Source organism: Oncorhynchus clarkii, chromosome 5, assembly GCF_045791955.1.
Source record: "Oncorhynchus clarkii lewisi isolate Uvic-CL-2024 chromosome 5, UVic_Ocla_1.0, whole genome shotgun sequence".
Classification (NCBI taxonomy): domain Eukaryota; kingdom Metazoa; phylum Chordata; class Actinopteri; order Salmoniformes; family Salmonidae; genus Oncorhynchus; species Oncorhynchus clarkii.
The window spans coordinates 45,625,484-45,639,655 of NC_092151.1; the positions used below are offsets into that span (position 1 = coordinate 45,625,484).

At 45.8% G+C, this 14,172-nt stretch overlaps 1 protein-coding gene across 1 annotated transcript in view; it reads left to right on the top strand.

Annotated features, from left to right (window-relative positions):
- Positions 1-227: 227 nt before the first annotated feature.
- LOC139408913 (hsp90 co-chaperone Cdc37-like 1) overlaps positions 228-14,172 on the top strand; it is a 24,475-nt gene continuing 10,530 nt past the window's right edge. Inside the window, exons 1-5 of the mRNA XM_071153367.1 lie at positions 228-544; positions 3,376-3,681; positions 11,515-11,611; positions 11,750-11,865; positions 12,871-12,993. Coding sequence (XP_071009468.1) covers positions 437-544; positions 3,376-3,681; positions 11,515-11,611; positions 11,750-11,865; positions 12,871-12,993 — 750 coding nt within the window. The 5' untranslated portion in view covers positions 228-436. The remainder of the gene's footprint in view (positions 545-3,375; positions 3,682-11,514; positions 11,612-11,749; positions 11,866-12,870; positions 12,994-14,172) is intronic.

Consider the following 14,172-nt stretch of genomic DNA (forward strand, 5'->3'; position numbering starts at 1 on the left):
CGGGGCTCTATGCATTCACTGAAAAATAATGCAATTCCGTGGAAGGTCAGTTCCACTCCAGTAGCACGTCATGGAACAAACCTTCCACGTTGTTCATTGTTTCCCATAGAACGCATAGCCCCATCGTTGATTATCCCTTACACAATGTATAGTAATCGTGGTCATCAAATACACATTTTAACAACACCAAAAACAGATTTACCACGTGATCAAAGTTCCACAACACGTGGTACTTGAATAAAAAAACATGGAGGATGAAGTTGATTGAAGAGGCTGCTGTATTTTTGTGCTCTGATTTACCCAAATATCACAGCTGTTTGTTTGGCTAGATCATTGCCTGTCTTGGGAAGAATTTAGGCAGTATATTTTCTCTAGTGTGACAGGTTCTAGAACTCAGTGGCGGTGTTTTGGAGCGGCTCGAGGAGGAGCAGCAGCGATGGAGGGGTTCGGGACTATAACCTTCCCCATGTTAGCAGACGAAGAAGAGAGCTGCAGTGCCTTTGCTGTACCAAGTAACGGTAGCTTTTACAGCACTCCACTGCAGGTATTGTGGGGCTAAAGGCCAATGCACTTTACCAATTGATTCGTACTAAACGGGTAGCAACGGAGCTAACGTTACGTCAGTCATCCAGGAAAAAAAGCCTCAGCACGCTAGTTTAGGCACCCCCCTTCTCAATAGCTGCTAGCTATTCGACACCCTTGCCGAATGATCTCTGATAATACTAGCTGCAGTTTGCTGTTGGCTAGTTAACAATTCCATTTCATTTCATAAAGTCAACAATGGAAACGAGTCTGAGTTGGTATTGAGTCAATCTGTAACGACTGATCTTACAGTACTGTGTTGGGTTAGCTACTAACGTTAGCTACCTAGCTTGCCTAGTAAATCAGACTGTGTGTGATAGCTAACGTTACCTCTGTAGATTTCCATTCTGGGATTCGAAAGAGGCCACTAGCTAGCTCTAGCTGAGTCTGCTAGCTCAGCAAACGACACACAGCCAGTTTTCGCCACTGTAATGTAGATGCTTACCAATATTGCACGGCGAATTGGTGCATAGAACACTAGTTAACGTTACACCATATACTTCTCAAATCTAATTTTATTGGTCACATACCCATGTTTAGCAGATGTTAGTAGTACTTGCTGTATTGTTGCTTTAGCCAGTCAAGCAGTAACTAGCTACTTAGCTATCTCAGGTACCATGAATGATATAAGCACCCATAACTAGTATGTGTGTCACCTCTTGCCGGAAGTATCCATACAGTATTGTATTGACAGCTGTAGCTAGAGTGGGGTGGTACATATTGTTGTTATTGTTAGCGTGTTATGCAAAGCTACACAACCTGTGTTTTTACATGTCCGTTTGCACATCCATTGTACACACATCACCCTAACAGAGTTACTGCATTGCATCATCAAGGAGGATGAGATTTCAGCTGCAATGGAGGACAGGCAGTATTGGGAGCCCGGACCCACTTTTCATTCCGACCAGAGCCCGTTTTCATAAAGCATCTCCAACTAGGACTGCTGCTCAAGGTTCAGTTTTGCCTTTAAAATCACAACGAATAAGATTACAGGGAGGACCATATATCTCATATATCTCATATCCTACTCTGAGACACTTTTTGAATACAGGCCCTGATGATTGTAGCTTTAATATTCTGCTGCAGAATGTAATGTAACAGATTTTCTGATATCAGTCATAATAAGCTATTTTGTTTTTCTCTTCTGTGACCATGGTGGTGTAGAGTTCATGCCATCTCTGTCCCAGAGCCACCAGCAAAATAGAATATAAAGATAATTGATTGATATCCAATCACATTTAGTTATAAATCCCTTCTTACATCAGCCGATGTCACCAAGTGCTATGCAGAAACCTAGCCGAAAACCCCAAACAGTGCAGATGTAGAAGCACGGTGGCTAGGAAAAACTCCCTAGAAAGGCAGGAACCTAGGAAGAAATGTAGAGAGGAACCAGGCTCAGAGGGGTAGCCAGTCCTCTTCTGGCTGTGCTGGGTGGAGATTATAACAGTACATGGCCAAGATGTTCAAACGTTCATAAATTACCTGCAGGGTCAAATAATAATAATCACAGTGGTTGTAGAGGGTGCAACAGATCAGCACCTCGGGAGTAAATGTCAGTTGGCTTTTCATAGCCGAGCATTCAGAGTTAGACAGCGGGTGAGGGAGAGAGAGAGTCGAAAACAGCAGGTCCGGGACAATGTTCAAGGTTCCATAGCTGCAGGCAGTACAATTGAAACTGGAGCAGCAGCACTACCACTTCGACTGGGGACAGCAAGGAGTAATCAGGCCACGTAGTCCTAAGGCATGGTCCCAGGGCTCAGGTCCTCCAGTAGGGGAGGGGGAGAGAGAGAATTAGAGGGAGCGTACTTAAATTCACACAGGACACCGGATAAGACAGGAGAAATACTCCAGATATAACAGACTGATCCTAGCCCCCCGACACAAACTATTGCAGCATAAATACTGGAGGCTGAAACCCCGTCCGACGATACCCCCAAACACGGCCAACCAGGCAGGATATAACCCCACCCACAGCCCCCACACCACTAGAGGAATATCATCTGACCACCAAATTACTACCCTGAGCCAAGGTTGAGTATAGCCCATGAAGATCTCTTCCACTGTACGAATCCAAGGGGGGTGCCAACCCGGACAGGAAGATCACATCAGTGACTCAACCCTCCTAGGGACGGCATGGAAGAGCACCAGTACGCCAGTGACTCAGCCCCCGTAATAGGGTCAGAGGCAGAGAATCCCAGTGGAGAGAGGGGAACCCGCCAGGCAGAGACAGCAAGGGTGGTTTGTCGTTCCAGTGCCTTTCCGTTCACCTTCACACCCCTGGGCCAGACTACACTCAATCATAGGACCTACTGAAGAGATGAGTCTTCAGTAAAGACTTAAAGGTCGAGACAGAGTCTGCGTCTCTCAAATGGACAGATAGACCATTCCATAAAAATGGAGCTCTATAGGAGAAAGCTCTCCCTCCAGCTGTTTGCTTAGAAATTCTAGGGACAATGAGGAGGCCTGCGTCTTGTGACCGTAGCGTACTTATATATGACAGGATCAAATCGGAGAGATGGGTAGGAGCAAGCCCATGTAATGCTTTGTAGATTAGCAGTAAAACCCTGAAATCAGCCCTAGCCTTAACAGGAAGCCAGTGTAGAGAGGCTAGCACCAGAGTAATATGATCATATTTCTTTGGTTCTAGTCAAGATATCAGTTGTTAATGAACTCTTCACCCCTCTGTGACCCCAGGGTGCAGCTGCATGTCCATGGCATCTCTGCCAGCCGCAGTGGGTTAAGGCCTCCATCAGTTGTTCATAACAAACAACTCTTTTTCCTCTCTGTGACCAGGGTGTTTTCGTTAAAGAGTGCATGGCCTCTGCATCAGAAGACAGTATGGCGTCCCTGTGCCAGAGTCAGCAGCAGTGTGTGAAGGCCTCCATCGTGTCCAGCTGGCAGCTGGTGGAGGCTCAGGACCAACTGTGTGGGCTGGAGCTGCACGGCTCCGAGAGTGTTGAGCAGGAGCATGCCCGCGCCATTGCCAGCCAATCAGAGCTCTCCCAGACGGAACAAGAGTGGCGCCGGAAGGAGAACATGCTGGGAGGCAGCAGGAGCCCTGTGCTCAGTGCTGACAGCAGCCAGGATGTGTTTGACAAGGTAACTATGGAAACCTACACACACTCATTGAAACACAAATCAAATCCAATTGTATTTTTCACATACACATGGTTAGCAGATGTTAATGCGAGTGTAGCGAAATGCTTGTGCTTCCAGTTCCGACAATGCAGTAATAACCAACGAGTAATCTAACCTAACAATTTCACAACAACTACCTTATACACACACAAGTGTAAAGGAATTAATAAGAATATGTACATACAAATATATGAATAAGTGATGGTACAGGACAGCATAGGCAAGATGCAGTAGATGGTATCGAGTACAGTATATACATATGAGATGAGTAATGTAGGGTATGTAAACATTATATTAAGTGGCATTGTTTAAAGTGGCTAGTGATACATTTTTGACATCAATTTTTCCATTATTAAAGTGGCTGGAGTTGAGTCAGTATGTTGGCAGCAGCCACTCAATGTTAGTGGTGCTGTTTAACAGTCTGATGGCCTTGAGATAGAAGCTGTTTTTTAGTCTCTCGGTCTCCGCTTTGATGCACCAGTACTGACCTCGCCTTCTGGATGATAGCAGGGTGAACAGGCAGTGGCTCGGGTGGTTGTTTGTTGTCCTCAATGATCTTTTTGGCCTTCCTGTGACATCGGGTGGTGTAGGTGTCCTGGAGGGCAGGTAGTTTGCCCCCGATTATGCGTTGTGCAGACCTCACTACCCTCTGGAGAGCCTTATGGTTATGGGTGGAGCAGTTGCCGTACCAGGTGGTTATACAGCCCGACAGGATGCTCTCGATTGTGCATCTATAAAAGTTTGTGAGTGTTTTTGGTGACAAGCCAAATTTCTTCAGCCTCCTGAGGTTGAAGAGGAGCTGCTGCGCCTTCTTCACCACGCTGTCTGTGTTGGTGGACCATTTCAGTTTGTCCGTGATGTGTACGCCGAGGAACTTAAAACTTTCCACCCTCTCCACTACTGATGTGGATAGGGGGCTGCTCCCTCTGCTGTTTCTTGAAGTCCACGATCATCTCCTTTGTTTTGTTGACATTGAGTGTGAGGTTATTTTCCTGACACCACACTGCGAGGGCCCTCACCACCTCCCTGTAGGCCGTCTCGTCGTTGTTGGTAATCAAGCCTACCACTGTAGTGTCGTCTGCAAACTTGATGGTTGAGTTGGAGGTGTGCATGGCCACACAGTCGTGGGTGAACAGGGAGTAGAGGAGAGGGCTCAGAACGCACCCTTGTGGGGCCCCAGTGTTGAGGATCAGCGGGGTGGAGATGTTGTTACCTACCCTCACCACCTGGGGGCGGCCGGTCAAGAAGTCCAGTACCCAGTTGCACAGGGCGGGGTCGAGACCCAGGTCTCGAGCTTGATGGCGAGTTTGGAGGGTACTATGGTGTTAAATGCTGAGCTGTAGTCAATGAACAGCATTCTCACATAGGTATTCCTCTTGTCCAGATGGGTTAGGGCAGTGTGCCGTGTGGTTGCGATTAAGTCGTCTGTGGACCTATTGGGGCGGTAAGCAAATTGGAGTGGGTCTAGGGTGTCAGGTAGGGTGGAGGTGATATGGTTCTTGACTAGTCTCTCAAAGCACTTCATGATGACGGAAGTGAGTCATTTAGCTCAGTTACCTTAGCTTTCTTGGGAACAGGAACAATGGTGGCCCTCTTGAAGCATGTGGGAACAGCAGACTGGGATAAGGATTGATTTGAATATGTCCGTAAACACACCAGCCAGCTGGTCTGCGCATGCTCTGAGGACGTGGCTGGGGATGCCGTCTGGGCTTACAGCCTTGCAAGGGTTAACACGTTTAAATGTTTTACTCACGTCGGCTGCAGTGAAGGAGAGTCCGCAGGTTTTGGTAGCGGGCCGTGTCAGTGGCACTGTATTGTCCTCAAAGCGAGCAAATAAGTTGTTTAGTCTGTCTGGGAGCAAGACATCCTGGTCCGCGACGGGGCTGGTTTTCTTTTTGTAATCCGTGATTGACTGTAGATCCTGCCACATACCTCTTATGTCTGAGACGTTGATTTGCGACTACTTTGTCTCTATACTGACACTTAGCTTGTTTGATTGCCTTGCGGAGGGAATAGCTACACTGTTTGTATTCGGTCATGTTTCCGGTCACCTTGCCCTGATTTAAAAGCAGTGGTTCGCGCTTTCACAAGATAAAAATACCAAGTTAGATGTCCCTGACAATAATAAAAGGGATGCGAACTTGCTACTTCTCTGCGACATTATCTCAAAATAGGTCATCCGTGTGAATCGTGTAGAAACGGCTTGAGGGTCTGGGTGTTGAGGGCACTACACTTTTCTGGCTACAATCATACACTACATGACCAAAAGCATGTGGAAATACACTGCTCAAAAAAATAAAGGGAACACTAAAATAACACATCCTAGATCTGAATGAATGAAATATTCTTATTAAATACTTTTTTCTTTACAATGTTGAATGTGCTGACAACAAAATCACACAAAAATGATCAATGGAAATCAAATTTATCAACCCATGGAGGTCTGGATTTGGAGTCACACTCAAAATTAAAGTGGAAAACCACACTACAGGCTGATCCAACTTTGATGTAATGTCCTTAAAACAAGTCAAAATGAGGCTCAGTAGTGTGTGTGGCCTCCACGTGCCTGTATGACCTCCCTACAATGCCTGGGCATGCTGCTGATGAGGTGGCGGATGGTCTCCTGAGGGATCTCTTCCCAGACCTGGACTAAAGCATCCGCCAACTCTTGGACAGTCTGTGGTGCAACGTGGCGTTGGTGGATGGAGCGAGACATGATGTCCCAGATGTGCTCAATTGGATTCAGGTTTGGGAACGGGCGGGCCAGTCCAGAGCATCAATGCCTTCCTCTTGCAGGAACTGCTGATACACTCCAGCCACATGTGGTCTAGCATTTTCTTGTATTAGGAGGAACCCAGGCCCAACCGCACGAGCTTCAATGCCATACAACACTCCTTCCGTGGCCTCCAACTGCTCTTAAACGCTAGTAAAACCAAATGCATGCTTTTCAACCGTTCGCTGCCTGCACCCGCGCGCCTGACTAGTATCACCACCCTGGATGGTTCCGACCTTGAATATGTGGACATCTATAAGTACCTAGGTGTCTGGCTAGACTGTAAACTCTCCTTCCAGACTCATATCAAACATCTCCAATCGAAAATCAAATCTAGAGTCGGCTTTCTATTCCGCAACAAAGCCTTCTTCACTCAAGCCGCCAAACTTACCCTAGTAAAACTGACTATCCTACCGATCCTCGACTTCGGCGACGTCATCTACAAAATAGCTTCCAACACTCTGCTCAGCAAACTGGATGCAGTTTATCACAGTGCCATCCGTTTTGTCACTAAAGCACCTTATACCACCCACCACTGCGACCTGTATGCTCTAGTCGGCTGGCCCTCGCTACATATTCGTCGCCAGACCCACTGGTTCCAGGTCATCTACAAGTCCATGCTAGGTAAAGCTCCGCCTTATCTCAGTTCACTGGTCACGATGGCAACACCCACCCGTAGCACGTGCTCCAGCAGGTGTATCTCACTGATCATCCCTAAAGCCAACACCTCATTTGGCCGCCTTTCGTTCCAGTTCTCTGCTGCCTGTGACTGGAACGAATTGCAAAAATCGTTGAAGTTGGAGACTTTTATCTCCCTCACCAACTTCAAACATCTGCTATCTGAGCAGCTAACCGATCGCTGCAGCTGTACGTAGTCTATCGGTAAATAGCCCACCCAATTTTACCTACCTCATCCCCATACTGTTTTTATTTATTTACTCTTCTGCTCTTTTGCACACCAATATCTCTACCTGTACATGACCATCTGATCATTTATCACTCCAGTGTTAATCTGCAAAATTGTAATTATTTGCCTACCTCCTCATGCCTTTTGCACACAATGTATATAGACTCTCTCTTTTTTTTCTACTGTGTTATTGACTTGTTTATTGTTTACTCCATGTGTAACTCTGTGTTGTCTGTTCACATTGCTATGCTTTATCTTGGCCAGGTCGCAGTTGCAAATGAGAACTTGTTCTCAACTAGCCTACCTGGTTAAATAAAGGTGAAATAAAAAATTAAATAAATAAATATGGTCTCACAAGGGGTCTGAGGATCTCATCTCGGTACTTAATGGCAGTTAGGCTACCTCTGGCGAGCACATGGAGGGCTGTGCGGCCCCCCAAAGAAATGCCACCCCACACCATGACTGACCCACCGCCAAACCGGTCATGCTGGAGGATGTTGCAGGCAGCAGAATGTTCTCCACGGCGTCTCCAGACTCTGTCACGTCTGTCACATGTGCTCAGTGTGAACCTGCTTTCATCTGTGAAGAGCACACGGCACCAGTGGCGAATTTGCTAATCTTGGTGTTCTCTGGAAAATGCCAAACGTCCTGCACGGTGTTGGGCTGTAAGCACAACCCCCACCTGTGGACGTTGGGCCCTCATACCACCCTCATGGAGTCTGTTTCTGACCGTTTGAGCAGACACATGCACATTTGTGGCCTGCTGGAGGTCATTTTGCAGGGCTCTGGCAGTGCTCCTCCTGCTCCTCCTTGCACAAAGGCGGAGGTAGCGGTCCTGCTGCTGGGTTGTTGCCCTCCTACGGCCTCCTCCACGTCTCCTGATGTACTGGTCTGTCTCCTGGTAGCACCTCCATGCTCTGGAGACTACGCTGACAGACACAGCAAACGTTCTTGCCACAGCTTGCATTGATGTGCCATCCTGGATGAGATGCACTACCTGAGCCACTTGTGTGAGTTGTAGACTCCGTCTCATGCTACCACTAGCGTGAAAGCACCGCCAGCATTCAAAAGTGACCAAAACATCAGCCAGGAAGCATAGGAACTGAGAAGTTGTCTGTGGTCACCACCTGCAGAACCACTCCTTTATTGGGGGTGTCTTGCTAATTGCCTATAATTTCCACCTGTTGTCTATTCCATTTGTACAACAGCATGTGACATTTATTGTCAATCAGTGTTGCTTCCTAAGTGGACAGTTTGATTTCACAGAAGTGTGATTGACTTGGAGTTACATTGTGGAGTTACATTGTGTTGTTTAAGCGTTCACTTTATTTTTTTGAGCAGTGTATGTTTGTCGACCATCTCATTCCAAAATCATGGGCATAGACTTGGTTCCCTCTTTGCTGCTATAACAGTCTCCACTCTTCTGGGAAGGCTTTCTACTAGATGTTGGAACATTGATGTGGGGACTTGCTTCCATTCAGCCATGAGCATTAGTGAGCTCAGGCACGGATGTTGAGCGATTAGGCCTGGCTCGCAGTCGGCGTTCCAATTCATACCAAAGATGTTCAATGGGATTGAGGTCAGGGCTCTGTGCAGACCAGTCAAGTTCTTCCACACCAATCTCGACAAATAATTTTTGTATGGACCTTGCTTTGTGCACGGGGGCATAGTCATGCTGAAACAGGAAAGGGCCTTCTCCAAACTATTTTCACAAAGTTGGAAGCACAGAATTGTCTGGAATATTATTGTATGCTGTAGCATTAAGATTTCCCTTCACTGGAACTAAGGGGACTAGCCTTAACCATGAAAAACAGCCCCAGACCATTATTTATCCTCCACCAAACTTACAGTTGGCACTGTAAACTATGTTTACTATGCATTCGGGCAGGTAGTGTTCTCCTGGCATCCGCCAAACCTAGATTTGTCCGTCGGACTGCCAGATGGTGAAATGTGATTCATCACTCCAAAGAACGTGTTTCCACCTCTCCAGGCGATGCATGGCATTGCACATGATTTTAGGCATGTGTGCAGCTGCTCGGCCATGGAAACCCATTTCATGAAGCTCCAGAGAAAAAGTTAATGTGCTGACGTTGCTTCCAGAGGCAGTTTGGAACTGTTGCAACCGAGGACAGATGATGTTTATGCGCTACGTGCTTCAGCATTCTGCAGTCCCGTTCTGTGAGCTTGTGTGGCCTACCGCTTCGCGGCTGAGCCGTTGTTGCTCCTAGACGTTTCCACTTCACAATAACAGCACTTACAGTTGACCGGGGAAGATTTAGCAGGGCAGACATTTTTTGTCCAGGTGGCATCCTATGACGTTGCCACGTTGAAAGTCACAGAGGTCTTCAGTAAGGTCATTCTACTGCCAATGTTTGTCTATGGAGATTGCATGGGGGTGTGCTTGATTTTATACACCTGTCAGCAACGGGTGTGGCTGAAAAAGCAGAATCCACTCATTTGAAGGGGTGTCCACAGACTTTTGTATATATAGTGTATCTCACAAACCGGACCCACTACATTTTCCTCAATGGCCTCAACTCCGACTCAGCTGCAATTATACATGGTGTCCCCCAGGGCCCTGTGCTGGGTCCCTTACTCTTCATCATCTACTTCCTCCTCCTTAATCATATCCTCCGTCACTTCAACCTTGACTTCCACTGCTTTGTCAAACCACCTCTGACCCACATTGAATCCTGCCTCCCTGCAATACAAACATGGATGCTACAAAACAAAACAGTGATAAAACGTAACTCCTCCTCATAGGCACCAAATCCACCCTCACCAAAGCTGGCAACCTCACCATTGACAACACCACTGTATGTCTCTCCCTCCCTCCATGCACGCAACCTTGGCGTCATCCTGGACTCCTCCCTGTCCTTTGACCACCACATAAGACACTGTCAAATCCTCATTCATCCACCGCCGCAACATTGACAAAATCAGGTCTTCCCTATCCCGTCCAGCTGCGGAAACTCTCATACATGAATAAATCTCCTCCCATCTCGACTACTGCAACACGCTCCTCTTCGGCATCAACTCAAGCTCCCTCCATAAGCTCCAAATGGTTCAAAACTCTGAAGTCCTCACCCACATTAAGTTCTGGCAGCACATCACCCCTGTCCTCTGTGAACTCCACTGGCTCCCTGTCTCCCAGTGCATTGATTACAAGATCCTCCTTCTGACCTACAAAGCCCTTCACCACCCCACCCTTACCTCAGACCTTCTCCCCTACCAACCCACACGCGCACTCCGTTCCACCACAGCAGGCCACCTTGTTATCCCCAGTTGAAGTTAGAGCTCAGGCGACAGGGCCTTCTGCTCTGGAACTCCCTCCCTCCAGCCATCTGTGACTGAGTCCATCAATATATTTCAGTCCCTCCTAAAGCCTCACCTCTTTGTCAAGGCCTACCCTTAAGCCTTTGACAAGGCCTACCCTTAAGCCCAAAAATACTAAATAGCCATTTGGCTTAGAATACTGACACAACTGCGAATGCAAACAAAACAGAACAGTGGTAGAAAGTAGGCCTAGTAAACAAAATATCAGATCGATGAAGGCATGACGCAATCTATATTTAAGATGGTTACATTAACAGTAAACAAACGCAGTAAACAAAAAGGCAAATGGAGATCCAAATAACAAACACAGCCTACTACAGTGAGATGCTGTCTCGGCAAACAAATAGGCCAATAGGCTCGCTTCAAACATGGAGAACCATGCCGCTCATGAGTACAGCAACACGTTGTGATATGGCCCACTACACTTCTGTGGATCAAATTCGACCGACTTAATCAACTAAGCAATGCCAGCCTACACCAAACACATTTCCAGACTATTGAGTTTGTCCAAATATGTATTTATGTACTTGTTATTCTCTGAAAATATGCAACAGTTATTTTTTTTAAACTCTTTTGGACCCTCGCAGGTTTGCATCCATGGTAAAGCGACCTACCTGATTAGTACACATGCAATCTTTCTCCACGTACTGCGAGGGGAATCTCAATTGTATCTCCTTGATTTCTTGTGTGCTCTCTTCTTGACACCTTAGGTTCTGAATAGGATGTGAGGAGTGTTACGGACTCAAGTGTTTCTCTTTTTTTTTATTCCCCCCTATAGAGTATTATTAATTCAAGAAGTAAAAACGTTGAATTGGAGGATCATGACCAGAGCAAAACCTTTGTTCAGAAGTATGAACAGGAATTTAGATATTTCGGTGAGTGAAATGTTTAATCTACAGCTTGTCATAGTTCAGAATTGAGTTATGCAGATCCGATGCATTGCTGGTGTTGTCCCTCTAGTGGGGCTAGGGGAGGAAGTGGTATTGGTCCAATGGTCTATTGTGATTGGTCAGGCATGTTGCGGAGGTGGGATGACAGCCAGCGGTTCCTGTCTGACCTGCCTCACCTCGTCTGTGAGGAGACTGCCAACTACCTGATCCTCTGGTGCTTCAGACTACAGGCTGAAGAGGTCAGAACAATCACACACGCACACTGTCCTGTTCTGTGTACAATAGTTGATACAATATATGTTATCTAACAGCCAATATCACCCTTGTGTTTCCTGTTCAGAGTTGATGCATAAACGTTTTTTTGTTTGTTTTACAATTAGCATTTATTTTCAGCGTAAGATTTGTATAAATGCCTTGAAATTGTATGAGGGTTTATCAATAAGGCCCACCAGAGGGCGCTATTCCATATGTATTCATAGTAAGTTAAGTAGGAAGTCCTGCCTCATCAGTGGAGTGGATCAGGCCCGGAGTTCCGGCTGCCCTCTATTCGTTCTGCCATCTTAATTGCTGCTGTCTAAGTAGGAATGTCTACCGCCATTATCGAGGTGTTTTCACCCCACCTCGACAGCTACTCCCTGTAATAATGGGGGGGGGGGCAACATGTCAGGAAACTAGGTTGAACTCACTGTCTGCATACGGTCAGTTGTTCCTAATGTCTAATAACCATTCCCTTCTTTTATCCTCAAGCTCACACGCAGGGTAGAACTCCATATTTTAATATCAACCACAGTGTTTCAGTTGGTCACTGGGGCATGTGCCTTTCACTCCACTCCCCATAGTGCTATGGGCCTCGGTCAAAAGTAGTGCACTGTTTAAGGGAATAGGGTGTCAAGAGTCTGGAGAAAGGCCTCATCTCCCCCTACCCCCACCCCTTGTGCTCAAAGGCATATCAACAGATTTTTCACCTAGTCAACTCGTGGATTTGAACCCGCGACCTTTCGGTTTCTGGCCTAACACTGTTAACAAGCTAGACTACCCTGCCGCCCAATGTTAGAGGTCGTTGTAACAGTGAAAGGTTCCATCCTGTCCACTTTCCCCTGCCAGAAAGAGGCCTTTAAAAAAAATATATATATATATATATAAACCTGGATTTTTACAGTTCAGGTTTACAAACATTTACTTTATAGCATATCCTACACAGATTGTATTTATGTTATACAGATTTTTTTTTTTTTCAACCACAGAAAGAGGCGTTGATGGAGCAGGTAGCTCACCAGGCTGTTGTTATGCAGTTTATCCTGGAGATGGCCAGCACCTCCCAGCAGGACCCCAGAGGCTGCTTCCGTCACTTCTTCCACAAAGCCAAAGTAAGCCTCTATCTATCCCGGGCACTGTTTTTGATAGTGATTGGAACGTAGGCATTACGGCCATAAAGTCGCAGCGGTTTCCCAAATGACGCAGTACACTCGTTACGACGTGAAACCGAACTGTGTCGTTACAGGAGCTTTTCTGTGCTGAAAATTAGTATAGAATATCGGCGTAAGAGTTTGCTGTAGCTATTAAATGGCTATTCAAAGTCATCTTTAAATGTAAAAATAATAATAATAATAATTACACTAGTTTTCCCCATCAAGAGAAGAAATGTTCTGAAACTTATTATGTATTTGTTTGTATCATATGTTTGCCTTGTGTTATGTATTTTTTTTTGTTTTTTTGTGCTATTTTGTATGCAATGTTTATGTAAATTCAGCATTTCTTCAGTTTGTGTGAATTGTGAGCCAAAATGAATATAGAAACGTTCGCTATAGAAAATATCAATGTGACTTAAAAAATAGGATATGATAACAATAGTTTTGATAATTGCTCAACAAATCATTGTAGCTTAACGGCAGGCAGGAATTGAGCTTCAAGTAGGCCTACAAATATTCCACAATTTAAACAATTCAAATAATTAGACCTGAGGTAGCAAGTTAAGCTTTGTCAAATGCGTGAGCTTTTAGATAATAGTAGCCTATAGGCATAATAGATACGAATATTGAAGCGGCTCAGATGTAGCCTAATGGCTTAATACTAGGTAGGTATATCGATTGCGCATACAGTACCAGTCATAAGTTTGGTCAACTACTCATTCAAGGGTTTTACTTTATAATCTACATTGTAAAATAAAAGTGAATACATCCAAACTATTAAATAATACATGGAATCATATAGTAACCCAAAAAATTGTTGAACAAATCAGAATATATTTTAGATTCTTCAAAGTAGCCAGCCTTTGCATTAATGACAGCTTTGCACACGCTTGGCATTCTCTCAACCAGCTTCACCTGGAATGCTTTTCCAACAGTCTTGAAGGAGTTGCCACATATGCTGAGCACGTGTTGGCTGCGTTTCTTTCATTCTGCAGTTCAACTCATCCCAAACCATCTCAATTGGGTTGAGGTCAGGTGATTGTGGAGGCCAGGTCATCTGATGCAGCGCTCCATCACTCTCCTTGGTCAAATAGCCCTTACACAGCCTGGAGGTGTGTAATTTGCCTCCACCCTATG